The 27921-nt window shown below is 37.5% G+C and overlaps 1 protein-coding gene across 1 annotated transcript in view; it reads right to left on the minus strand.

Annotated features, from left to right (window-relative positions):
• Positions 1-27921, minus strand: part of TNNI3K (TNNI3 interacting kinase) — a 617968-nt gene that overhangs the window by 182548 nt on the left and 407499 nt on the right. Inside the window, exons 19-21 of the mRNA XM_006902367.1 lie at positions 10763-10815; positions 10391-10443; positions 945-1077 (exon numbers count right to left, since the gene is read on the minus strand). Coding sequence (XP_006902429.1) covers positions 945-1077; positions 10391-10443; positions 10763-10815 — 239 coding nt within the window. The remainder of the gene's footprint in view (positions 1-944; positions 1078-10390; positions 10444-10762; positions 10816-27921) is intronic.

The raw sequence follows: 27921 nt of genomic DNA on the forward strand, positions 1-27921 counted from the left end.
GATTCCCATTCTTCTCAGAGTCAGCCATAGTTTGGTATGATCCACACAGTCTCAACTCAAAAGTACCTAACAACAAGTCAACACCAACTCCTTTGACAATGAGTTGATCCTAGTTCATAACAACCAGAGAGGAAGTGCTCCAGAGGGTTTCCAAGGCTATAAATATTTACAAATGTCAATGGCCTCAACTTTCTCCCAGGGAGATGGTGGGTTCAAACTGCTGACCTTTCAGTTAGCAGCTTGGTTCTTTAGCCACTGCACCTCTAAGGCTCTTTATTAAAGGCTACAAAAAAGTACACAGCAAAATAAAGTATAACGAGATATAAGGCAAACTCAAATAACATGGGATGATAGACACAAATACATATACATAGAGCATAATATATCTTACGAACCAAAATGAATCTCACTCACAAAGCTCCATTTTTGGAATATATCCATATATGTCATGTAAAATTACGAAGGAAAGTAGTTCTCTTTTGTATAATGTGAGACACACAGAAAATAGCTTTGATAAGTTACTTCTATATCTTGCTACTTTCAACTCAATTCTGTGTACACACAAAAAGGCATTTCTAAAATCTAATTTCAGAAACTAAATATTACATTGTCCATATTATTTGCACCTATCTGCCACACAGCCATAATAGTTTGCTTGTTTTATTAACAACACATAAATCAAAGTTCTACATTTCAATAAAATACGCCTACATTTCTGTGTACCTGTGTTTAAAATCCCAGAGGTGGGTCATTAGTTCTTTCAGACTGGGAACATATCTTAAAAAAACTTTAAAATTTTTTACTTACTTCTCTTTGCTATCTCATAGAAAATAATTATTTGAGGGAGGAAAAAAATGTTTCCTACGGTTGTGAAAATACCTGAACTTTAGAATACAGTGACTTTTTTTTAGAATACAGGGGCTTTTAACGGCAATATATTTTACCTGGCTTGAGATGAGCAAATGGAATTTCTCCAGTAAGAAGTTCCCACAGACACAGAGCATAGCTGAAGACATCAGCTTTGATGGTGTAGCGGGTACACTGGGTGAACACCTCAGGAGCCATCCAACGGAGATTCTATATGCCAAGGAATATCTGCATGTCACTGGCAAAGCATTTCACTTTTCAACTGTATAACTGTGTTCTTCTAAGTGAGGATTTGGTAATTATTTTCTGATTCTCTCAAAGAGACTATACATACATATAATTGTGCTGTTTAGCTTCTTAAGTGCACATTTTTACTCATTTAAAAAAGCCTAAAATATATATTTTTAACATAAACATCATAATAAATAAAATACACTTTTTTTTTTTACGAAATTACACAAATCAAAAACCTCTGTCTCATAAAAAATGGTTATTTTGGCAGGAACACAAAGAGCTCTGATGGCCTAGCGGGCATGGTGTTACATTCCCAAACCGAAAGGTAGGCAGTTTGACTCTACAAGCTTTTCCACTGGAGAAAGATTGACAATCTCTTCCTGTCCAATTCACAGCCTCTGAAAACTCAGTGAAGGATCAGTTGTGAGTTGGTTTTGACTCAAAGGCACAAAACAACAGCAGCATGAACAATGTATGTTCAACATTTATGTTATATTGTTATGTTCACATAAGAACAGCAGCAAATTATGAGCAATATTGCGAAGAATTTGAATTAATTGTGTACAAGGTGAACCTGGACATAGAAAAAACAGTTGTTTGAACAGAACTGAATGGCTTAAATGGTTTCAATTAAATGGTTTTAAATTACTTAATCTATATGTTGAGAAAATAATCTGAGAAGAAGATCACAGCATGAAAGCTGGAGGAAGATTTATTAACAACCTACTATATACAGTGGATATAATCTTGCTTTCTGAAAGTAAAGATAACTTGATATACTGATGAAGATCAAAATCTACAACCTTCTGTATAGTTTACACACTAACATTGTAAAAACCCCTAAAATTCTCCAACTAGAACAATAACAGTATTATCACAAACAGAGGGAAAAAAGGAAAATTATCAATTATTTCATTCTTCTTAAATCCACAGTTTAAACCCATAAATGGACCTGTCAAGAGACCAACTAATATATTGGGAAAATCTACTGCAAATAATTTTTTTCACTGAGTTAAAAAGCAAAGACCCCAGTTAACTTGGGTGTGGTTGTCTTATGCCAGACATTTTCAAACACCTTATATATGCATAAAAATTGATAAGGAATAATATAGACTAAAGAAAAACTAAAGTCTTTGGATTGTGGCTTAGGGGAAAAATGTTGAATATAACATGAATTGCCAGGAGAATGAACAAATCTGTGTTAGAAGAACTGCAGTGAGAATGTTCCTCATAAGCAAGGATGGGTAGGGAGCTCCAGTGGTAAGAAGCTGGGTTGCTAATCCTAAAACAAGTGATTTGAATCCACTATCTCCTCTGTGGGGAAAAGATGGGTAATCTCTCTGATGTCTGAAAACCCAAAAGAGGGTTAGCTATGAGTCAATTCCTATTTGTTGGCAAACAACAACAAACAAGAAGGTAGGTTGTTAATACTTTGTATCATGAAACATGGATCTATTATCAGGAGGGACTAATTCCTGCAGAAGGACATGATGCTTGGTAAAGTAGGAGGTTAGTGAAAAAGATTCTTGCCAGCATGGATCGACACAGTGGCTGCCACAATGGATCCAGACACCCCAAGGACTGTGAGGATGGTGAAGGGCCAGGCAGTGGTTCATTCTGTTGTTCTTAGGGCTGCTAAGTTGGAACTGACCCAAGAGTATCAGCATCTGACGACAACAGGAACAACACTGCTGTTTATTTACCAATGTCTTCCTTCTAGAAGCTTTATGAACTTCAGAACAGCCAGTCATGAACTTACTCTCAGGGACTCCATTATGTCCTGACAGTGAATCAAGTCACATTGAAGGTATCTCCTTGGTCCAGGCCTTTTAGTTATAAAGTCACTAAATTAGGATAGTAAATAGAGTTCTTCTGCTTGAGGTCATAAAGAGCCAGAAGGGCATATCAAGCAAAAATGCATGTCTTTCATATCTTTTTTGTTTCCCCAGATGTGTTATTTTTGAGTGCTGTTGGTGTAATATCCCAGAAAGAAAACTAACAAAATGGCACAAAAGCGCTATCTTCAGATTGTCATAAAATGGTATTATTTACATTCTCTTAATTTTCAACCACATATTCTTTACCTTAAGAAATAAAATTTCCCTTCAGAAAGCAAATGCATCACTTTGGTTAGTTGTGCAGAGCACTGAATTTTTAATTAGAAGATGAGAATTCTTGTTAAAACAGTCACTGACTCTTTGGGCTGTCTGTTGTTGTTGTTGTTATGTGCCATCGAGTCGCCTGCGACTCATAGTGACCTTATGCACAACAGCCCTAAGCTCCGCTCTGTCCTGCGCCAATCGCACTGTCTCTGACACTCCCATCCCAATTATCCCAGTCACTGAATCAATCCACCTCATAGAGGGCCTTCCTCTCCTGCGCTGTCCCTCCACCCTCCCAAGCATGATGTCCCTCTCCAAGGACCGGTCTCTTCTCACAACATGTCCAAAGTATGTTAGACAGAGCCTCAGAATCCTTGCCTCCAAGGAGCCACCTGGTTTAACCCTTTCCAGGACACATCTGTCTGTTTTCCTAGCAGTCCATGGCATTCTCAATACTCTTCTCCAGCACCACAGCTCAAAGGCATCAATTCTCCTTCTATCCTCCTTGGTCATTGTCCAACTCTCTGATGCATGACAGGTGATTGTGAAGACCATGGCCTGTATCAGACGCACCTTAGTCTCCAAAGAGACACCATTGCTCTTCAGTACTTTGGAGAGGTCCCTAACAGCAGACTTTCACATGGCAATGCACCTTTTAATTTCTTGGCTGCTGGTCCCGAGACTGTTGACTATGGAGCCAAGCAAACTAAAGCTGTGTACAATCTCAATCTCTTCACCATCCATCCTGATGCTGCCAATTGGTGCAGTGGTGAGAATCTTTGTCTTCTTGACATTGAGCCTCAATCCATATTGTAGGCTGCCGTTCTTGACCCTCTGCAGCAGGTGCTTCAGGTCCTCCTCAGTTTCAGCAAGCAGGGTTGTGTCATCCGCATAATGCAGATTGTTGATAAATCGTCCACCAATCTTGACCCCACATTTCTCCTCATAGAGCCCAGCCTCCCGGATAATCTGTTCTGCATATAGGTTGAAAAAGTATGGAGATGGGCTGTCTAGGCAAGTTTATTTGTTTTTGTTTTTAAAAAAAAATTGTTTTATATTGATTTGCTTACAGAGTTTTTATACTTTGTATTTCACTCTATTCTTCATTCAAATTATTTAATACAATCATTCCCATCCATTTTTCTTTATAAAATTAATCATCATTAGACTATGCCCATCATTTCAGGTCCGCGTTGGATCTTTCTTATTTCCTTTTTCCCCTCCCTCCACTCACCAAATTGTGCAGGCCTGTGATTTCACTCTTACCCATCCTCACCACTCTGCTCCCACCCCTTCTGCTCTTAGAAACCTATATATGTTTTACTATTTATCCTTCTATTTTTATAATAATAGTCTTATGCAGTATTTATGTCCATGGCGGACAGTATTTGGTGGAGCTCCCTAATAAAAACAAACTTGGAAGCAAGAGTGGCATCCACTTCCATAATAGCTTGCTTCAGGAAACCCTATGAACCTGGAGAAAGGATGAAAGTCATACAAGTGTTGAGGACTTTCATTCACAGGCTCGCTATGAGTCCCCCACGACTTGACAGCACTTAACAACAACAGCAACATGCAGTGTTTGTCATTATGAAACTTAGCTAGTTCACTCACAATAATACTCTCCAGTCTTTCCCAAGTTAAGTATTATTTTTCAAAATTGTTGCTCCTGAGTGGTGCACAGTATTCCATTGTGTAATTGTACCACTGTTCTCAACCCATTCAATTGTTGTTGGACATTTGAGGTATTGCCATTTTCTTGCGATGGTGAATAATGCTGCTATGGACATTGCTGTACATGTCTCCATTTGTGTCTCAGTTCTAATTCCCTTGGGGTTATATTTCTAGTAGTGGAATAGCTGGGTCATACAGAGTTTCTATGTTCAGCATTTTGAGGAAATGCCAAACTGCCTTTCAGAGTAATTGCACCATTTTACAATCCCACAAACAGTGTGTGAGTGTTTCCAACTTGCCACATTCTCTCCAACTTTCATTGCTTGCTGCCTTGCTAAACATTCCCATTGTTACTGGGCTGAGATGGTAACTCATTACAGTTTTGATTTGAATCTCTCTTATTAATAGGCAAGTTTCTGGGCACTCTTGTGGCTTAGTGGCAAGAAGCTATGCTGCAACCCTGAAGGCATATTGTTCAAATCCACTAGATACTCCTCTAGAGAAGGAGGGGCAATCACCCTCTGTGCCAGTTGTATCCAATTTCATGGTACACAACAAGAAAATAGGCAAGTTTCTTATGTTTCCTTTATCTCAATCTCTTGTGGGCAAAATAAGGACAAAGTTCTAAACTCCTAGGGCTTCATATCCTGTCAAGGAACATCACCTAACATCTTTATTTTTCCACTAAAGTAAACTAGTATTCTTTCACTACCCTTACTGATCATCTATATATAATGCTAGTTGCTGAGAATTCTTTTTAAGTGTCTACCTTACTTTAAAGTCATATATAATTACAGCTTTCTAAGAATATCTTTATTCAGATTATGGTGCTCATATGTAGTTCTTCCCATGTGTTTTCATATTTGAAATAACCTCCTTTTATATAGTAGATTATACATGTGTCAACATTGCAAGTGAAAGTAGGTATACAGCATTGCTTATTTTGTAAAGGGTAGCAACAGGGTAATTAGGGAATTTACTTAGGCCTACATAAAATTGTAATAACTAAAGTAGCCTACAAAAATAAAGTAGTGCTTGTGCTTAAAGACTATGCCATTAGGATAAAGAGATAAATATTACCTGTAGTTGGTTCAATTTACTTCAATTTCATTCAATAAAAGTTTATTTAGTCAGTTAGTTTTAACTACCTACATCTTAGAATCACCTATAAAATTTTAAGAAGACATGGATGTGGTGAGAAAGGAACTCTTATACACTGTTGGTAGGATTGTAAAATAGTACAACCAATCTGAAAGAGAGCATAGCACTTCCTCAAAAAACTGAACATAGAAATTTCATATGGCCCAGCTATTCCACTGCTTGGAATATAGCCAGAGAGAATGAGAACTGAGGCACAAATGGAGACTTGTATACCAATGTTCATGGCAGCATTATTCAACATCAGAAGAACATACAAACAACCCAAATCTCCAACCATAGTAGAATGGGTTGAGAAGCTATGGTACATTCACACAATGGAATACTACACAGCATACAGGAACAATGATTTTGTAAATCACTACCTAACTTGGGAGGGATTGGAGAGCATTATGCTGAGTGAACTAACTCAGTTCCATAAGGACAAATACTGTATAAGATCATTATTGTAGAGTGAGCATGAGGATACAAGTAGGGAAGGGATAGGATAGACGGAGGATGGAGGAGAGAAGAGGGAGGATGGAGGAGGAAGAGGAAGAGGCAAAGAAGGGAGAGGTGATGATGGGCAAGGACAGAGGGTCTCACAATCTGATGAGAGGAGGGGGCTGTGTGTGAAGAAAACGGGAAAGATCCAGTGTGAAACACAATGTATAAGAACTTAAATAAACCAGTATTTAAAAATTTATAAAAAACATAGATACCAAAGATCAACACCAAATCAATTGAATAGAATTTTGAGGGGTCCCATTTGGGCTTTACACTTACTTGTATTTACTAAGGAAATTTTAATATACAGTCCGTGCTGAAAATCATTGTAGTTTACCCTTCTCTCTATAAAGAACTCCATAATACTTTGGTATGCTTCTTACCGAAATTGCACATAGCTTTAAATTTCTTTGCCTATTACCATGTTTCCCTTGATAGACAACAAGCTTTTTGAAGTCAATAACAATTTTTAAAAATTTTATTTTACATTTCTGGCCATTTGTACAATGCTTCACATGTGGGAGGCTTTAAATAAATGTTTGCTATTTGAATGAATATGAGTCAACTATCAGTGTAAACAAACATCTACAAAAGCACTAAGGGAAAAGAAAGGTTTTTTTCTGTATATGTGAGTATTTGTGTGTACATAGATAAATTGCCTGGACTATACAAGGTGAAGGAACTGCAATACCAACCCAGAGATAAGTGATTAAAATTCATCAGTGGCTCCATGAGAGAAAGATGGGAAATCTCCTCCAATGTGATTAACTGTCTCTGAAAGCCAACTAGGAGATCCTGACTCATAGTAACAACAACAATAACATGCAGATGAGAGACTCCATCAGTGGAGGAATAGTGAGTGGCTTTCAAAGCAGATGATAGATCATGAAAATAGTCATAGGACCTTGAAGTGAAGAGTAGGCCTGGGAATGATCAGAGGGTAAGTGCAGGAGCCACGTGGCCAAAGTATGTGAGATGGAGTTTCAAAATCCTTGCCTCCAGAAAGAAGTCCGATTTTACCCTCTCCAGGACAGACCTGTTTGTTCTCCTGGCAGTTCCCTGTACAAAACTCTTCTCCAGCACCACATCTCAAAGGTGTCCACCCTTCTTCTATCATCTTTAATTGTTTTTTTTTTCAGCTCTCAGAAGCAAAGCAAGTAATTTCAGACTGTAGGCTGCATCAGGCATACCTTGGTCTGGGCTGACATTGTTGTTCTTCCTCATTCTAGAGAGGTCCCTGACAGCAGACTTTCTCCATGAAATTCATCTTTTGATTTGCTCACTGCCAGTGCCAAGAGTATTGATTGTGGAACAAAGCAAGCTGAGTTTATCAACAATCTCAATCTCTCCTCTACCCATCATGAAGCTTCCAATTGGTCCTTTGGTAAGAATCTTTGTTTTCTTGATGTTGAGCTTCAATCCACATTGAAGACTACAGTCTTTGACAATCTGCAGCAAATGCATCATGTTCTCTTCAGTTTCAGCAAGCAAGATTGTGTCATCTCCGTTACGCAGTTTGTTGATGAATCTTCCTCCAATTCCGATGCCACATTCCTCCTCATAATGTCTAGCCTCCCAAATGATCTATTCTGCATATAAATTGAAAAGGTATGGAGATAGGATGCATCCCTGATACACACCTTTCCTGATCCTGGACAATGCAGTGTTTCCATGCTCTGTTCTGATGACTGTTTCCTGGTCCAAGTAAAGGTTTCACATGAGCACAATTAAATGTTCTGGGATTCCCATTCTTCTCAAGGTTATTCACAATTTGTTGTGATCCACAGAGTCAAATACCTTGCATAGTCAATAAAACACAGATATATATTCCTCTGGTATTCTTTGCTTTCAGCCAAGATCCATCTAATGTTGGCTATGATGTCCCTAGTGCCATGGTCTCTTCTAAACCCAGCCTGCACATCTGGAAGTTTTCTGCTGATGTACTGCTTCAGTTGTTTCTGAATAATCGTCAGCAGTATCTAGATTAAGTGTGATATTAGTGATATCGTTTGATAATTTCTATACACTGTTGAGTCACCCTTTTGAGAAATGGGATTAAATGTATACCTCTTTCAGTCAGTTGACCAGGGAGTTGTCCTCCAGATCTCTTGGCATAAGAAATCTCACCTGCTGAGTATGTGCAGGGAAGCATTTGTTTGCTGAAATATGTCAAGTTCTTCACATTTTTTGTAATCATTTACCTATTAAATATTAACTACAACACTTAATGCTGTTACTATTAGTTGGCTTAGAGTAAGTTCTTCATTTTCCAACTCACAAGGAGATGAACTGCTTCCTGGTTGTATCATTGTGATTGATAGAGCTCTGTTTGATTTTTGGAAGCAGATCATCAGAGCTTCTTGGTCCATTTTCAGCCAAAACCTCACTAGAGCTCATTTAGCATTATAACAATACAAAAGCCTCTATCGACAGATTGGCTGAGAACTGTACTTGCATCTCTGTCATGAGAGGCATGAATTTTAGCACTGAGCTAAAATTTGCACTTGCCTCTTGGCTACTTAGTAAAATAAAACCAAGTACATTGCATTAAATCATTTCCTACTCTTGGTGACTCTTAATCATTCCATAGGCTTTTATTCTTTTATTTTTGGGGTTGTAATGAAAATTTACAGAAAGGTTGGGCTTCCATTCATCCGTTGACACACATTTGTCTCCCTTTACTCTTCTCTTCCCTTCCCTAATTCCTTCCATTATTTCATTTCCTGTTTCTAGATTGTTAATCCATAGGGTTTTCTTGCCTACAATTTTTATAGAAGCAGATCATTAGGGCTTTATTTTTTCATTGCTGCTGCGGCTGAGCGAGTTTGAACTGACAATCTTTAGAATAGTAGATATAATTGTTATGTGTTTCGTTCACTCATGATGAACCTATGAGCACAGATCAGAACCCTGCCCTCTCCTGTCCTATCCTCAGGATCTCCAAAATTCTCAAGCTCATTATTACAGTCACTGTGTCATTCCATCTTGTTGAAGATCTTCCAATCTTTCATAGACCTTTCTCAGCATGATGCCTTTTTCTACTACTGGTCCTTCCTGATAACAAGCCCAAAATATATGAGATGAACATTTACTAATTTTGCCTGTGAGAAGCACCCTGGTTACATGACTTGTTTGCTTTTTTGACCATTGTGTACAAAAAATGACATCCATGAACCATTGAAAAAAAAATTAAAAGCTCAAACTTACAGCCAAATAGTTGGTTCTAACCCACAGAGATGTCCCAGCAGGCCTCTAACCCAGTAAATACCAGAGAGAGGAGACTGCACATTTTTCTCTTGTGGATCTGCTGGTGCATTCAAACCACTAAAGACTGGATTAGCAGTACAATTCACTACTGACCATTCCACCAAAACCACCTCAAGAGATATTAATGAGATCTAAGCATTCTTTTCAGTTATAATCAAAACAAATTCAGTATTATTTTATCCACAGAATTTTTTTTTTTTAATTTGTCTCTCTAGCAGAGCTCTGAAATAATACTTTTGGGGTATGTTGTTGTTGTTATGTGCCGTCGAGTCACTTGCAACTCACAGCGACCCTATGTACAACAGCCCTAAACTCTACTCTGTCCTGTGCCAATTGCACTGTCTCCGATACACCCATCCCAAATACCCCAGTCACTGAATCAATCCACCTCATAGAGGGTCTTCCCCTCCTGCGCTGTCCCTACCAAGCATGATATCCTTCTCCAAGGACCAGTATACTAGAATAAAAATACAAGATGTTATTCTGCTGCAGAGAAAGCAACATTGCTTCCAGTTAAAATTACTCTGATCTCCCTTCCTCTCTGGCTGATTGTACACATTTTAATTGATCAGCAATTATAGGGAACATAGGCAGCATCAAACCCCAGGTTGTTTTGTCATGTTGTCCTCATCCAGAGACTGCAGAAATCTTGATTCTGAAGGAGAGAAGAAACAAATTCACAATAAGGAACCATCTCAAAACCAAAGTAAAATATTACGTCTAAGAATGGAAATCCTATTTAATCTATGTTAGTTGTGTTCTCCCCCCCCCCCGTCAATCAGGCTATAAATGTGGAAAACCTGAAAATAAATATCATACTTTCAAAATGTGCAGTCATTGGAATGTTAATGACTTGGAGAAGCATAGCTGTCAATGTCAAAGGAATTTTTAGACTGATCATAAAACATTAGGGAGTAATGAGGATTGAAGAAGGAAACTGAGGCTATTTAGGGTGTTATTCATAGAAATTTTACCTCCAAAATCTGCCACCACAGCATGCCCATCTTCGTAGAGAAGGATATTGTGGCTATAAGAGAAAAAGTAAGCTCTGAATGAACAGGAAATGTATTGCATTGGGAGTCTGCTGCGAGGGGCTTCTACAAATTACTGAGGAGCAATAATGTCAGTTTGAAGACTTGAGTGCACCTGACTCAGGTATGGTCTTTTCAATCACTTGCTATGCTTCTGTGAGATAGACAGTGAACAAGAATGACAGAAGAAGAGTTGATAACTTTGAGCTGTGGTGTTACACTACTGAATATCCGTGGACTGACAAAAGAATAGGTATGTCTTGGGAAAGTGCATACAAAGTGTTCCTTAAAGGTAAAGATGATGAAGCCTCATCTCACATATTTGGGCATGTTATTTATCAGACGCTATTCCCTGGAAAGGGACATCATTGTTGGTACTTGGTAAAAGAGAGGAAGACCCTCAACCAGATGGATTGACACAGTGACTAAAACTATAGATTGGGCTGTGTTAGAGATGTTAAGGGTGCAGCAGGATAGGTCAGGGCTCAGATGTCCTGTTGAAAGAGTCTCTATGAATTGTACTCAAGTTGATGGCACAGCAGGCCCTCCCCAAGTCAGAGGACAGTAGTCATCATTAGTGCATTCCAGAGAAATATACAGGCTGCAAAATTATAATGAATCTCAATTTAGTGATTCTGACTTTCTCAATTTTCCTAAATAAAACCTCCCAATATTGTTGATGTTGAGTGCCATGTAGTCAACAATAGATTGGATCTTGCCTTATTCTGTGTTGTCCTCACTATTTCAGCCATGCTCAAGTCCATAGTAACATTCACTGTCATCTTATTGAAGGTGTTCCTCTTTCTTTGTCTCTAACTTTCCTATCATTATGTGTTCTGCCAAGGACTAGCTTCTTCTGAGGACTATATGCAAAAACGTATGTGAGAGGAAATTTCCTTATCCTTACTTCTAAAGAGAACTCTGGTTGTGTTTCCTCCAAGACAGATTTCCTTAATTTTTGTTTATTGGGATGTATTTTTCTTTTCAGTCAATATTTAATATTTTTTGCCAACACCTCATTTCAAAGACATTGATTCATCTTTTCCTTTTATTTGTACTAAAAATTAAATTGCAAAATGTGATAATGTTCTGTAACATTAGAAGTATATAAGCTACCTAATATACAGTAAGCCTCTGACTTGTCAAAAAGGTACATTTACTAAAGATCAAGTTTTAACTCCTAGAATCTCATTTTATGAGCACTGTCATGGTTTCCAGCAAAGAGTAAAAGGTATTTGTTATTGCACTAGAATCAGTATAAGAGAAGCTATTTTGCTAGAATCCAAGGTGCAAAGACAGTGCAAGCAGAGCTTAATATGAGTATAATGAAACAATTCTAGGAAAAACTGCTTGGAAAATATATTCTAGCTACAATACCAGAACGTAGAAATACTTTCATGGTTGTAAAATGATGTCAGCTAAATACGGTTTAAGGTTTTGGGGAAAAATATACAATGGTCCCTGAAAGTCTTAATTCTAATCTAGAATTAGAGTTGTTGTGTTGTTGTTGATTGCCATCAAGTCGAACATGACTCATAGAGACTCTATGAGCAAAAGACCTACTGCCTTTCCATAACTGTCGTCATTTCACCAAGTTCATAGAGTTGCCAGAGACATGTGGTTTAGGAAGTAGATGCCACTCCTGCTTCCAAACCTGTTTTACAACTGGGAGCTCCACCAAACACTGTCCACATTGGGAAGTCATTCTAGTATTTGATACCCCAATGGCACAAGGTTCAGCATCACAGCAACCCTGGTTACTTCATAGTGCACATTAACAAAGAGTGATGTACAAAATGGAAGAGTGTTCCTCCAGATATAACAGCATTAATTTCACTTAGCAATGGTTAAGTGTCATGAAGTCAAGTACGATTGAGAGTAAGTTTTGCACAAAAGACCTAAGCTCTGTTCTATAACTAACATCATTCCTGTACATAACTCTGTTCTATAACAACAATCATTTCTGTACATTTAAAGAGTTAAGAGAGTTTGTAGAGTTTACAGAGGCATCTAATTTAGGAAGTGAATGCTACTCCTGCTTCCCAGCATAAATAAATCTGGAAGCTCATCCAAAAAACTGTACATAATGGGTAACAATTATGGTATTAGATAAGACTATGGAACAGTGTGCAGCATCACAGCAACACAAAGTTATTCAGTTCAGCCAACAGACAGAAGATTGCTGTATCATTCAAGGAATATTCATTAGAAAACTAATAAATTTGGCCCAAGGGCCTCAGGCTTGAGGGCTTGGAGGGTTTTAAAGTCATGCCTTTGAGTGGACTTAAACCCTAGGCAAAGGCTGAGGGACACCCGCCTTTGTGGGGGAGGGAAGAGCAATAATACACATCAAAAAGGACCCCCAAAAGAAGCATGACCCCAAAAACTTCCCTTTCCTTGACCATCTGGGCCAGTCTTTTCAAGAAGTAGAGCAAGGTTGATACACAATCCAGAGACATCATTCTTCCCAGGAGTTAATGGATTGAGGCAGGAATATCTAATGAAATAGGCTTTTCTGACCCCAAATTGTCTTTGAATGCTTATTACTGAATGTCTGTCTTTCACTCCATTTCTAATTTGTCTAGCGAATGAATTATTCAATATTAGGGAATTTCCACTGTATTTCTTTTAGTAAACATAGTCTATAGTATATTTACTTGATTAATTTTTAATTATTATATATTTATTTGCTTAATTTTTAATTCTTTTTCTTTATGATCAAAAGAAGAAGGAAAAAAGCTTTAATTGTCCTGTCTCACTGGGGTCTAGAACAGTATTTGCATCATTTAAATTAAGCCTTTCTGACACTGACTTTTGAACTTTATATGAAAGATAATTTTCATTTCATTCAAATAATACATTATCTTTAGGTTACATTGTTGTTTTGTTATGTGCTGTCAAATAGCCTGTGACTCACGGCGACTTTATGTACAACAGCTCTGATGCTTGCCCTGTCCTGAGCCAGTCTCACTGACTCGACACACCTACCCCAGCTGCCCCAGTTATTGTATCAATCAATCCATCTTATCTGAGGTTTTCCTTTCCTGCACTACTCCCCACCCTTCCAAATATGATGTCTTTATCCAAGGATTACTCCCTTCCAACTGCATGACCAAAGTATACAAGATGGAGCTTCAAAATCCTAGCCTCTAAGGAGAAACTTGGTCTTATCTTCTCTAAAACAGATATATTTGTCTTCTTGGTGGACCATGGTATGTTTAATACCCTTAGCCAACACTAAAACTCAATGGCATAGATTCTTCTTCTGTCATTCTTAGTCATTGTTCAGATCTCTGAGGCATAGCAAGCAATTGGGAAGACCATGGCCTAGATCAGGCACATCTTACTGTTGCTTCTCAGTACTCTGGAGAGGTCCATGACAGCAGATTTTCTCTTTGCAATTAATCTTTTGATTTCCTGACTGCTGGAGCCAAGCTGGTGCTAACAACCTCAATCTCTTCTCCACGTGTGATGGTGCTGCCAATTGGCCCAGCGGTAAGAATCTTTGTCTTCTTCATGCTGAGCTTCAATCCTCATTGAAGACTATAGTACTTGACCTTCTGCAGCAAGCACTTCAGATCCTCCTCAGTTTCATCAAACACGGTTTTGCCATCTGTGTAACATAGATTGTTGATGAATCTTTCTCCAATCCTGATGCCAAATTCCTTCTCATAAAGCCCAGCCATCTGAATGATTGGAAAGGTATAGAGACATGACACATCCCTTACACACACTTTTCCTGATTTTGAATCATGAAGGGTTTCCTTGGTCTGTTCTAAGGACTGCTTCCTGGTCTGTGTATAGGTTTCATATGAGCACAATCAAGTGTTCTGGGATTTCCATTCTTCTTAAGGTTATCCACAATTTGTTGTGATCCACACAGTCAAAGGCCTTTGCATAGTCAACGAAATAGAGAGACATTTCTCTGGTACTCTTTGCTTTCTGCCAAGATCCATCTGACATTGGTGATAATGTCGCTAGTACCATGACCTCTATAGATTTAACATTTTTTGCAGCTACTGCACATTTAGGATGCTTTTAATTCTTTTGGTTGGAATAATCCAGTATTAAAATACTGAGGCATCTCCAAGGTGATCTCATTAACCACAGATTACCAACACACAGTACATATGATAAGCATGGTATTATAATAGCAAAGAACAGTACAACACTAGTGGTTACATATAAGTTCAAATGCAACATGAAAAATACATCTGAATGTAGTACCTCTAGATTCCTTGAAGAATTTGGGGTACTTTCAATACTTACTTTTAATACTTTGTCGTCTCATGTACATAATGAATGCTATAGTCCACAGATGTTATTAAAGCAAATATTAATCATGGGTGGAACAATAATATTAAAATAACACATTTAATATCTTTTAATTCTTATCCTCACTAGTAAACTAGAATAATGATCATTAATGGAAACTCTTTCTCATTAGCAGCATGATCTGGTGTATATAACAAATTGTTTTCAAGGCTAGCCACTCTAATACAGAAGGAGATCCACTGAGCCCTTTACCTTCCTTCTCCATATAAAAGAGCCAGTAGGAGAGGCCTCAGAATCATGGATCAAGTGAAATACAAAATATGTTCTACTACAATGGCATATATCATTTATTCCTATAACTTTCTCCATAGTATTTAACTTGTGGTGCTAAGAAAGCTGATACCAATCAGTGGGAGGGTGGTGTGTGTGTGTGTGTGTGTATAGGGTTGCTTTAGCAGTGGTGGTAGTGTGTGTGCGTGGTTGTATGTGAAGGACTATTTACCAAAATTTTACTCTTCTTTAAAAAAATCTTAAATTAATCTCATCACGCTGTAAATCACACAATGGTTTCAGAGATGGTGTCTCAAGATGTAAAGATTGTGTCTTGTTCACTGCTGCATTGACAACAATGGTAATCACACAAGAGTATTCAATGTACATTTATTAAACAGTTTAAAAAATTAAAAGGGAGCTAAAATTTTACATTCTTGAATCATGTGATAGTAATGGAATTATAAGGGTAAAGGTTGTATTATTTAATAGCCAAGTAAATACTAAATAACATTCATTGACCTATAAATATACATTCAAAATTAAGGAAACGCTAGAAGATATATTAGCGCTAACTTAGTTTAGTCTTATTTATTCTTAGAAGAGAATCCGAAGGCTCAGATAATTTAAGTATATCAGCAGAAGTTAATAGGTAATTAGTGACAGTGTGGATCTAGAATTCAGTTCACCTAAGTCACCATCTCAGAGTAGTGCCTGGAAAAGAGTAAGTAATCAATTGAATGATTGTATAACACATGAATCATCTATGGGTCATACTTGAGTATGTACCTTTCTTCAAAGCACATCATTACATTATCAAAGTACTCTTGAGGATACAAATAATAAAATTATAAATTCTCTCTTCAAGGAGCTTTTCACCTGCAGGTGAAAACAAAGATGATTGCAAGTATTATTCAGTTTCAAAGAAAAATTTCTGAGTTAAGAAAGTGATTGACTTTGAAATGAGCCTTGAAGGACAGTCTAAACTTCTTGAACAAGTATAAAGAAGACTGAAGAAGAATTAATGCCTTTGACATGTGGTGTTGGCAAAGTGAATAGAATATCCTGTGAACTGTCAAAAGAATAAATAATACTTTATTGAAGGAAGAGAAGTGAATCTAGGCAATTAGAGGCAAGAATGGTGAAATTCATCCCATGTAGTTTGGCCATGTTGCCAGGATGGCTCGCCTTGGAAAAAGACATAATGCTAAGAATGGCAGAGGGTCAGCAAGATAGAGGAAGACCCTCAATGAGATAGATGAACACAATGACTGCAACAATGGTCTTGAATAAGATGAAGATCATGAGGATGATGCAGAATAAAATAAGTTCCCCATTGCTGGTCTTTGAGTTGCTATGAATCATGGTCAACTGAATAGAACCTAACAATGTTTATCGTGAACTCTATCTATCTATCTATCTATCTATCTATCTATCTATCTATCTATCTATCTATCTATCTATCATTACTGTAACAGGAAGAGAATAGGCAAGGACCTCACACTTTGATTTTACTTTATTTATTCATTTATTTATGAGTAAAGCATATAAGACTAAAAGAGAAAGAATTCCTGCTTTGGCTAAAATATTTGATAATGTGTGTAGTATGCGATTGGTATTACGAGAAAATGCACTTGCTGAAATGAAAAATACATACTAAAGGAAGATGAGTGAGGAACTTGGAATTCTGATGAGGTGTTGTATTATAAAATAGGAACTCTAAATCCCATGGAGTGGAATTCTGGAGGTAACAAGGAGTTAGCTGAAGTCTCAGTGCATAGGTTGTGATGCCCTGAAAGTAGAGAGACTGTGGTCAAGAATAATTTTAAACTCTAGACTTTATTAATTTTAGACTATAAACTTAATTTCAAACTAGAGGACTGGGAATTAATGTAGTATACAAAGAAATTGAAAAATGATAAGATGTAATCAACAAAACATCCAAAAGATGTATCTAGGCCTTGGAGACAGTTTAGATACAAGGGACAAAATAATACAAAATTCTAAAGATAACCTCCAATCTTTCTAGTTTGGAATTATTAGCCACAGAGCAGTAATATATCCTCCGTAAGATATATTGTCATATAAGTTCGAATAGACAGAGTAGTCTTACCAAAAAGATTGTTGTTGTTATGTGCTATCAAGTCAACTATGACTCATAGTGACTTTACGCATGATAGCTCTGAACCTGGCTCTATTCTGAGCCACTCTCACTGTCTCTGATACACTTATCCTAATTACCTTAATCCATCTCATCTGGGGTTATCCATGGGTCAATCTATCTCATCCAGGGTCTTTCTTTCCTGTTCTGTCCCTTGATCCTTCCAAGCATGATAAGCTTCTTTAAAGACTGGTCCCTCCTGGCTACACGACCAAAGTATGTAAGATGGAGTCTCAAAAAAAAGAAATAATAATAATTTTTAAAATCCCAAACAAAACCTTGCCTCTAAGGAGCAGTTGGTTTCACTTTCTTCAGGATAGCTCTGTTAGTTCTTTTGAAAATGATAGTGGCTAATTTGGGAAACTGTAGAACTTGACTAAAGTAAATGTTATGGTTGGCAAGCTTGCACTTATCAGCTTGAAATCACATTCAAAGTGAAATCTTGTCTCCTTGACAAACAACAGCACATCAAACAAAACAAAATATGCAGCGGCAATTTGGGAACAGGGGACAATGTAGGCTCAGAAAACATAGGATAAATGCCAAAAGGGATGCTATCAAAACAAAGTCAAGAATGAGAACACTCTGGGAAGTCTAAGATAAAATGATTTTTTGGGGGGTCCATTTCAAAGTTTTCTTTTGGGTTTTCCTATCATTTCTAGAAGCACTGTATTTAGAATAATTTTTGGAACAATTCTATGATTCATTCAGTCATTTATTTGGTTCAAACTAATATATTTATTATTAGAAATCAAGTAAATGGAAGGAGATAGGCAGAGATAAAGCTCAGTGAACTCTTCTAACCAACAACAACCCAGAGACTTGATGAATTTCATGCCTAGAGTCTCTGGTGTCAGACGAGTCATCTAAAGAAAGGATCATCAAACTCAGAAAGGAACGCAGAGGTGGAATGTAGTCAGATAAATGGATAACCTCGAAGTGTAAGGCAGGTAGGAAAATAACAAAGTGCAGATATCTTTAGTAATAAATAAAGTCAAGAGTTTGTTTTTGAAAGATGTCATAAACTGCAAATGTACATTGAGTGAAAGGTTACAAATAATATTGTTTTTAATCAATCATTCTTATACATTTTTATTTATAATATCAATTATAATTAATTAATTAATTAATTAACATGCCTGGTCAATTATTTTAAGATGGCAAAAACATATATTAAGAAATTCTTAAGATCGTAAGTTATTCTTAAAAACTCTAATAACTGTTTAATCGAAACAAACTAATAGGTGACTCTCCAATGATGTCTTAGATGCCATGTACTGCACTAGATCTTTTTTCCCAATGTGTAGTAGGTGGATTTGAACCACCTGCCTTTGAATTGGGATGGCAATTCCTTACCCACTGGTCTATAAGAACTCTCATTAACTATTAGACACAAATAAAAAAAATACTAATATATCATCTTTCCTCAGAAACAAAATTGTTGTTAGATACCATTGAGTGTACTGCAACTTATATCGTTGTAAGGGGGCATTGGGTTAAGTATGACTCATAGTGACCCTATGAACAGCAGATCCAAACCGTATCCTACTCTGTGCATCATCATCATCATTATTGTTTCTAATACACTTTAGGCCATTGTTACAACCCATCCTTTTTATTAGGTCTTCCTTTCTAGTATCAGCATGATGGCCTTTACCAAGGAATGGTTTCTTCTAAGAACATGCCCCAAATGTGTGAGACACCATTCTTTCCTCTAAGGAGAACCTGATTGTACCTTCTGTAAGATAGTATGTTCTTTTGGCAGTGCATGATATATTCAGTATCCTTCTCCAATACAACAACCAAAACCCATCAGTTCTTTTTCTGTAATTCTTAGTGATTTTCCAATTTCCAAGTGCATAACAAATAATCGAAAAGACCATGGCTTGAATCAGGTGTATCTGTCTAAATTGACATCAGTGTTCCTGAGCACATTGGACAAATTCTTGACAGCTTATTTTTCCAATTGCAGCAATCTTTCAATTTCGTGACCTCTATTGCCATGGTTGTTGATTGAAAATCCAAGTAAATGATTCATAACTTCAGTCATTCCTACTTCTATCACAACTTTGATTATTGGTATAGTAGTATTTTTGTTTCCTTGATGTTAAGATGTAATTTGCACCAAAGTCTTTAGTCATTAATCTTCAATATCAAGTATTTCAAGTCCTTTTCAGATTCTGTAAGCAAGATTGTGTCATTGGCATAACACAGATTATTGACAAATCTTCCTTTAATTCTGATGCCACATTCTTCTTCAGTTAGTCCAGCTTATTGGATAATTTTGAAAAGATATGGAGAAAGGATGCAACTTTGATATACAACTTTCCTGATTTTAAACCATGTAGTACTCCCTTCTAGAATATTTAATTATGCTTATGTAAAATCTATACTTGGATCAGGAGGCAGTCGTCAGAACAGAGCAAGGAAACACAGCATAGTTTAAAATCAGAAAGAGTATATGTCAGGAATGTGTCCTATCTCCATACTTTTCAATCTATATGTGGAGCAGATCATCAGGGAGGCTGGGCTCTATGAAGAAGAATGTGGTGTTAGGATTGGAGGAAGACTCATTAACAACGTGCATTATGACATGACAGAAACCTGCCTGCTGAAATTAAGAAGGACCTGAAGCATATGCTGCAGAAGGTTAAGGACTGAAGCCCTCAATATGGATTGGAGCTCAACATCAAGAAAATAAAATTCTCATCACTGGCATGATAGATGATGAAGAGATTGAGACTGTTAACCGATGATGAAGAGATTGAGATTAACACCTTTAGTTTAGTTTAGTTTGCTTGGCTCTTGGTACTAGGAGCCAGGAAATCAAAAGATGAATTGCACTGGGAAAGTCTCCTGTTAAGGACATCTCCAGAGTACTGAAGAGCAACAATGTCTGTCTGGAGAGTAAGGTGCACCTGATCTGGGCCGTGGTCTTCACAGTGACATGCTATGCATCAGAAAATTGGACAATGACTAGAGGTGATAGAGGGAAAATTGATGCCTTTGAGCTGTGGTGTTGGAGAAGAGTATAGAATACACCATGGACTGCTAAGAGAACAAAGAAAGTCATCCTGCAAAGGGTAAAACCAGGCTGCTCCTTGGAGGCAAGGATTCTGAAACTCCTTCTGACATATTTCAGGCATCTTGCAAGGAGGGACCTGTTCTTGGAGAGAGCCGTTATGCTTGGGAAGGGGGAAGGACACCACAACAGAGGAAGACCTTCAAAAAGATGGATTGACTCAGTAACTGGGGTAATGGGTCTGGTGTGTCAGGAACAATAAGGTTGACTTAGGATAAAGCAAGGTTCAGAGCTGTTGTACATTAGGGTTGCTATGAGTTGCAGGCAACTCAATGTCACATAACAATAACAACAACAACAGCAACAGTGCTCCCTTGTTCTGTTCAAACAATAACTTGTCTATGTATAGATTTACCATGAACACAAATAGATGTTCTAGGATTCCCATGATTCTCAATGTTAACCATACTTTGTTATAGCATATACAATAAAATGCCTGTGAATAGTCAACAAAACACAAATAACCATCTTTCTGGTATTATCTACTTTCAGCCAAGATTCATTTATGAGCAATAATATCCTGGTGCCACAACTTTTTTAATCCAACTTTAATTTCTGGCAGTTCGCTGTTGGTAGATTGTTCCAGCAGTTTTTAAAAGAATCTTCAGCAAGATTTTACTTGTCAATTATATTAATGAAATTGCATGATAATTTTTATATTTGTTGGATCATCTTTTGGAGGAGAATGGGAACAAATATTAAACTCTTCCAGCCATTTGACCAAGTACTTGTCTTCCAAATTTCTTGGTATAGAAAATGAGCACATCTGAGGTTGCATCTGTTTGTTGAAACATGTGAACTGTTATTCTATCAATTCATGAGACCTTATTTTATGTGAATGCCTTCAGTGCAGCTTTAATTTCTTCATTTATTACCATTGATTCCTGAAATATAATGTTGTTGTTGCTATTGATTGCCTTTGAGTCAAGCATGCGTCATTGTGACCCTATGAACAAAAGGCCTGAAGTCTCTCTACAACTATCAATATTTATGAAAGTTCATAGAGTTTCCACAGGCATGTTGTTTAGGAAGTGGAAGCCACTCCTGCTTCCAAACCTGTCATAGTATGTTATTGTTGTTATGTGTCATTGAGTTGCCTGTGATGTATAGCAACCCTATGTACAGCAACTCTGAACCACTCCCTGTCCTGAGCCAGTCTCACTAACTCCAACACACCAACCACCATTACTGTAGATACTGTATCAATCCATCTCATCCAGGACCTTCTTCGCCTGCAATTTCTGTGCACCCTTCCAAGCATGATGTCCTCCAAGGATTGATCTTTCAGTCCTTTTGGCCACATGCCCAAAGTAAGTGAGGCAAAGCTTCAAAATCCTAGCCTCCAAGGAAAGAGTTGGTTTCACCCTCTCCAAGATAGACCAATTTGTCTTCTTGGCAGTCCACGGTATGTTCAAAATCTTCTCCAGCACCACAACTTGAAAGCATTGCATCTTCTTCTGTCATCCTAGACCAACTCTCTGAAGCATAACAAGTAAATGAGAAGATCATGGCCGAATTAGGCACACCTGTGTATCTAGACTGACGTTGTTGCTCTTCAGCACTCTGGAGAGGTCCATGACAGCAGATTTTCCCAATGCAATTTGTCTTTTTATTTCCTGACTGCTGGTGTTAAGAGTATTGATTGTGGAGCCGAGATAGCTGTAATTGCCAACAACCTCAATCTCTTCTCCATCTATTATGGTGCTGCCAATTGGCCAAGTGGTAAGAGTCTTTGTCTTCTTGATGTTGAGCTTCAAACCATATTTAAGACTACAGTCCTTGACCTTTTGTAGCAAGTGCTTCAGACTTCTTCAATTTCATCAAGCAAGGCTGTGTTGTCAGCTTATTGTAGATTTTTAATGAGTCTTCCTCCAATCTTGATGTCACACTCTTCCTCATAAAGCCCTGCTTCCCGAATGATCTGTTCTGCATACAGATTGAAAATGTATGGGGACAGTATGTATCCCTGATGCCCTCCTTCCCTGATTTTAAACCATGCAGTGTTTCCTTGTTCTGCTCTGAGTCCTGCTTCTTGGTCCAAGTATAGGTTTTGTATAAGCATGATCAAGTGCTCTGAGATTCCCATTTTTTCAAGGTTAACCACAATTTATTATGGTCCACACAGTCAAATGACTTTGCATAATCAATGAAGCATAGATAGACATCCTTCTGGTACTCAAGAAAAACTTTTTGATGCAGTAACTCTTCATTCCTTTCATCTTTTGATATTTCCTATATCTTTAAAATTTTGCTCATAGAATCCATCAGTCAAGGCTTGAATTTTAAAGATGAGAATGGAGGGAGTATAACGTAGAAATTAATAAACTGCAAATTTTGATAGAATGAAATTTGTAGGAATGATGAGTCAGTGATGGGAAAGGTGGCATAAAGACAGATAATACTGGTTGAACACCTCTTGGGATTGCCTCTCTTTTCATGTCTTTCCAGAGACCCTATGTGGTTAGTATTAGCATTCATATTTTACATATGGGTAAGTGCGACTCAGAGGGGTTAAAACAAATGAGTGATATCAAAATTGCTCAGATGTGAATGTAGCATTAGAATTTTCTTGAATCTTTTTTAGAAAAAAAAAAAAAGCAGACTAGTCTCAAAATGCTAACCTGCTGCAATTGTTGTTGCCAGGTGCTGTCAAGTGGAGTATGACTTCAAGCAACCTGATGAACAGGCCTATCTTTTACCATCCTTGTCATTCATGACACACTTGCACCCATTGTCAAAGTCAATCTATTTGTATCAATCTATTTCATTGAGAATTTTCCCCTTTCATTGACCCTCCACATTTCCAAGCGTGATGTTCCTTTCCAAGGAATAGCCTCTCTTAACAATATACTTGAAGTATGTAAAAGAAAACTTTGCCTTCCTCCACTCTGAGAAGCACTCTGGTTGTACTTTCTATCACTCTTTTGGCAGTCCATGGGATATTCAGTACTCTTCTCCAACACCATTACTCAAGGGCATAAATTCTTCTGTAATTCTGATTTCACAGTCCAGCTCTCAGATGTATAACAAGTGATTGAAAAGACCACAGCTTGAATCAGGCACACATTAGTCTCTAAACTGACATTATTGCTCACTGAGATTTAGAAGCTATCAATGACAGCAGACATTCCAATACTATGTGTCTCCTAATTGCTGGTTCCAAGGGTGTTGATTGTGGATTCATGTGAGATGAACTTGTTGAAACTTTCAATCTTTTCTCCATTTCTCATGACATTGCCAATCAAACCTGAAGCAAAGATATTAGGTGTTTTTTTTTTATGTTGAGATGTAAGATATATTGAAGGCTGTAATTCTTGATCTTCTGCAGCCAGCGCCTCAACTCCTCTTGGCTCTCTGCAGGCAAGCTTGTATCATCTGCATAACATAGGTAGTTGATGAGTCTGCCCCCAATCCTAATGCCACATTGTTTTTTTATTAAGTCTATTTCTTCAGCCATTGAAACCAGCCAAGGTGTTGACAGTGTAACAGACCACCAATTACTCGAATCTAAATTGAAGCTGAAGGAGAAGGAAATGAAAACATGTCTGCCCCAATTAGATGCCTATGATATAGATGTATAACAGAAATTCTGGCCTTGATAAGAAGACATTTGTAATCTAACCTGGGAAGCTAGCCAGATACCGGAAGACTGACATGGAGCAGGAGGGGGGAAAAAAATTAAGATCTGTTGGGAATTCCCAGAAGAGGTTTTCCCCAAAAGATCACCTATGAGACTAATTTGTACTTGTATACAATTCTGATAGACATAGCCTTTTGTTATATATGATACTTGCTAACAGACCATCATGTTCACAGTGCACTGGATGGCAACATCCCTGTGAGGCAGAACATTTACATCTAAATTATAAAAATATAAGTAAACCTATCAGTAATTTGTTGAGATAGCATCTTAGTACAAGTCCACCCACCCCAGAGCAAAGTAATCAAGAAGAAAAGAGCATGAAATGAGTAGAAGTAATTTACCCTGATAGGAAGGAGGATAAGGTAGATTGATTCTGTAATAAGTATGGATACTGTGATAAGTGAACATACACAGGCAAGAAGTATCTTGTTCACACACATTTACATTCTAAATGCTTCACAAACAGGCTGAAGTGAGGCTTAGGAATACTATCTAGATAGAAGTGAGGTTGATAAAGGCTAAAAAGGAACTTAAGTAGATAAAGGTCCACAGCCCTTCTTTACTCAAAGTAATTTTTGGCGTTTCTGGATATAACATTCTGGTTTCATCTAAATGAGAGTGCTTCCAAAAGTTGATTCTGGTTAAGAACTTGTAATTTTGCTTTGTCAAGTGAGGCTTAAATCTCCTTTTTGTGAGCAGTTTAGATGATAAGTGTGCTGAGTCAACATTGCAATGATAGTGGCTCAAAAGGTTTTATTGCTGCTTTTTTTGCTATCCACTTTATGAGAGAAATGACATGCTAGAACGATGTTTGCTTACTAACAGGAAAGTTTGATATTAGAAATTAATCTATTGTTGTTATACCTTACAATTTGATTTTTAACCTGTAGTTGTAGGTTTTCAGTAATATATTATTGTTGTTATTGTTGTATGTGGTTGAATCTGAACTGATTCATAGCAGGGTTTCAGAGACAGTAAATTACACAAAAGTAGATTGTCCATCTTTTTCCTGCAGAGCAGCTGGTAGATTTGAACCTTAAACCTTTGGGTTGGCAGCACATCTCGTTACCACTAAGCCAGGGGAATCATTTAAAAAAAACTATTTGTTATGTTGTTAAATTGCCTCTGAAGAACTGGCAAAAGGCCAGGGCCTCAGGAATTGATGGCACACCAAAGGACATATTTCAACAAAGAGATACTGCCCTGGACTTGCTTACTATGTTGTGCCAAGAAATCTGGAGGATAACCACCTGTGCAATTGACTGGAAGAGATTAATATTTGTTGCCATTCCAAGAAAAGGTGACCCAGCAGAGTGTGGAAATTATTGATCAATATCATTAATATCACATGCAAGCAAGATCCTCCTGGAAATGATCCAAAAATGAATGGAAAAGCACATGAATAGAGATCTGCTAGATGTGCAGGCTGAGTTTAGAAGAGGCCATGGCACTAGCATGATTATAAACAATGTTAGATGGATCTTAGCTGAAAGCAGAGAGTACCAGAGGAATATCTATCTGTGTTTCATTGACTATGCAAGGGCATTTGACTGTATGGATCAAAACAAACTGTGGCTAACTAAATCTGAAAAGAACTGGAATCCCAGAACACTTGATTGTGCTTATGAGAAATCTATACTTAGACCTAAGTGACTCAACAGCATGTAACAACAACAACATATTTAGACCAGGAAGCATTCATCAGAATACAGCAAGGAAACCCTAAATGGTTCAAAATCAGAAAAAAAGTGTATGTTAGGGATGCATCCCATCTCCATATCTTTTGCAATTATTATTTTCAATTTATATGGGGAAGAGATCATCTGTGACACTGGGCTCTATGAGGAGGAATGTAACATCAGTGTTGGAGGAAGACTCATCAACAACATACATTATACAGATGAGACAACCTTGCTTGCCAAAACTATAGAAGATCTGAGACATTTGCTGCAGAAAGCCAATATGGACTGAAGTTCAACATCAAGAAAATAAAGATTCTCACGACTGAGCCAATTGGCAGCATTATAATAAATGGTGAAGAAATTAAGCCTGATAAGAGCTTCATCTTGTTTGACTCCAAAATCAGCACTCTTGGTACCACTAGCCAGGACATCAAAAGACAAATCACACTGGGAAAATTTGCTGTCAGGAACTTCTCCAGAGTACTGAAGAACTGTGATAACAGTCTAGAGACCAAGGTATGCCTGATCTAGGCCATGGTTTTTGCAATTCTTTTCCATGACTCAGAAAGCTGAACAATAACTAAGTATGAGGGGAGAAGCATCGATGCCTTTGGTTTGCTGTTGGATAAGATTGCTCAATAAACCATGGACTGCTAAGAGAACAGGTCCATCTTTGAGAAGGTGAAACCAGGATGCTCCTTGAAGGCAAGCAATCTGAAAGTCTGTCTGGCATACTGTGGAAATGTTGCAAAAAGGACCTAGTTTTTGGAGAGGGACATCAAACTTGGAAGGGTAGAGGAACAATACAAGAGGATGACTTTGGATGAAATAGAGTCACTCAGTGACTGAGGTCATGGGAGTAGGTATGGCAGAAACAATGAAGTTGGCTTAAGATAAAGCAAAGTTCAGAAATGTTGTACATAGAGTGGCTATAAGTCAAAATCAATTTGATGGCACATAACAGCAGCAACAATAACAACAGGTTGTCAGAAGGAATTTAAGGAATTTGTGAAAAAAGACTAAAACTACAAGAAATTTTAAGCAAAATCCTTCACACAGAGATATCAAAAGAAAGTGGATGGACTATCATAACCAAACACAATAGAAAAAGAAACAGAGCAAGATGGCAATGTTAAAACCAGCCTCACAATGATCACACTTAATGTGAATGAACAAAATGCATCAATTAAGAGAAAAAGAGTAGCAGAATGGATAAAAATCCCAAAGCTCATCAATATGTTGTCTACAAGACATGCATCTAAAAAAAGAAGAGAAAGAGAGACTCAAAATCAAAGGCTGGGGAAAACATATACCAAACAAATGGCAACCTCAAAAGAGCAGCAATGGCAATACTAATATATGATAAAATAGGCTTCAGAATGAAAACCACCATAAAATATAAGGAAAGGGCATTATATACTGATAAATGGTAAAACAAATCAAGAAGAAATAATCTTTGTCAACATTCATGCACCAAATGATAGATGTGAAAAATACATAAAACAATGGTTAACCTAATTGAAGAAAGAAATAACACCACAATGGTAGTTGGAGACTTCAACATACTACTATCACCAAAAAGTAGATCAGCTTAAAAGAAAACTCAACAAAGATGCAGAAGATCTAAACTATACAATCAACTAAGTCGACCTTGTGTATGTATTAAGGGTACTGCATCCAACTAAAACTCAAATCTGAAAAGCTGGACTCTGAAGAGGGGTGTGGCATCAGGAACAGAAGGAGACTCATTAACAGCCTGCATTATGCAGATGATACAACTTTGCCTGCTGAAAATGAGGAGGACTTGAAGCACTTACTGCAGAAGATCAAGGAATGCAGCCTTCAGTATGGATTGCATCTGAATGCCAAGAAAGCAAAGATTCTTACCACTGGACCAATAGGCAGTGTCATGATGGATAGAGAGGAAACTGAAACCAGCAACAGCTTCATCTTGCTTGGATCCACAATTAACACCCTTAGTTTATGCAG

The sequence above is a fragment of the Elephantulus edwardii genome, unplaced genomic scaffold (assembly GCF_000299155.1).
Source record: "Elephantulus edwardii isolate Elephantulus edwardi_28Jun2011 unplaced genomic scaffold, EleEdw1.0 scaffold00398, whole genome shotgun sequence".
Lineage (NCBI taxonomy): Eukaryota > Metazoa > Chordata > Mammalia > Macroscelidea > Macroscelididae > Elephantulus > Elephantulus edwardii.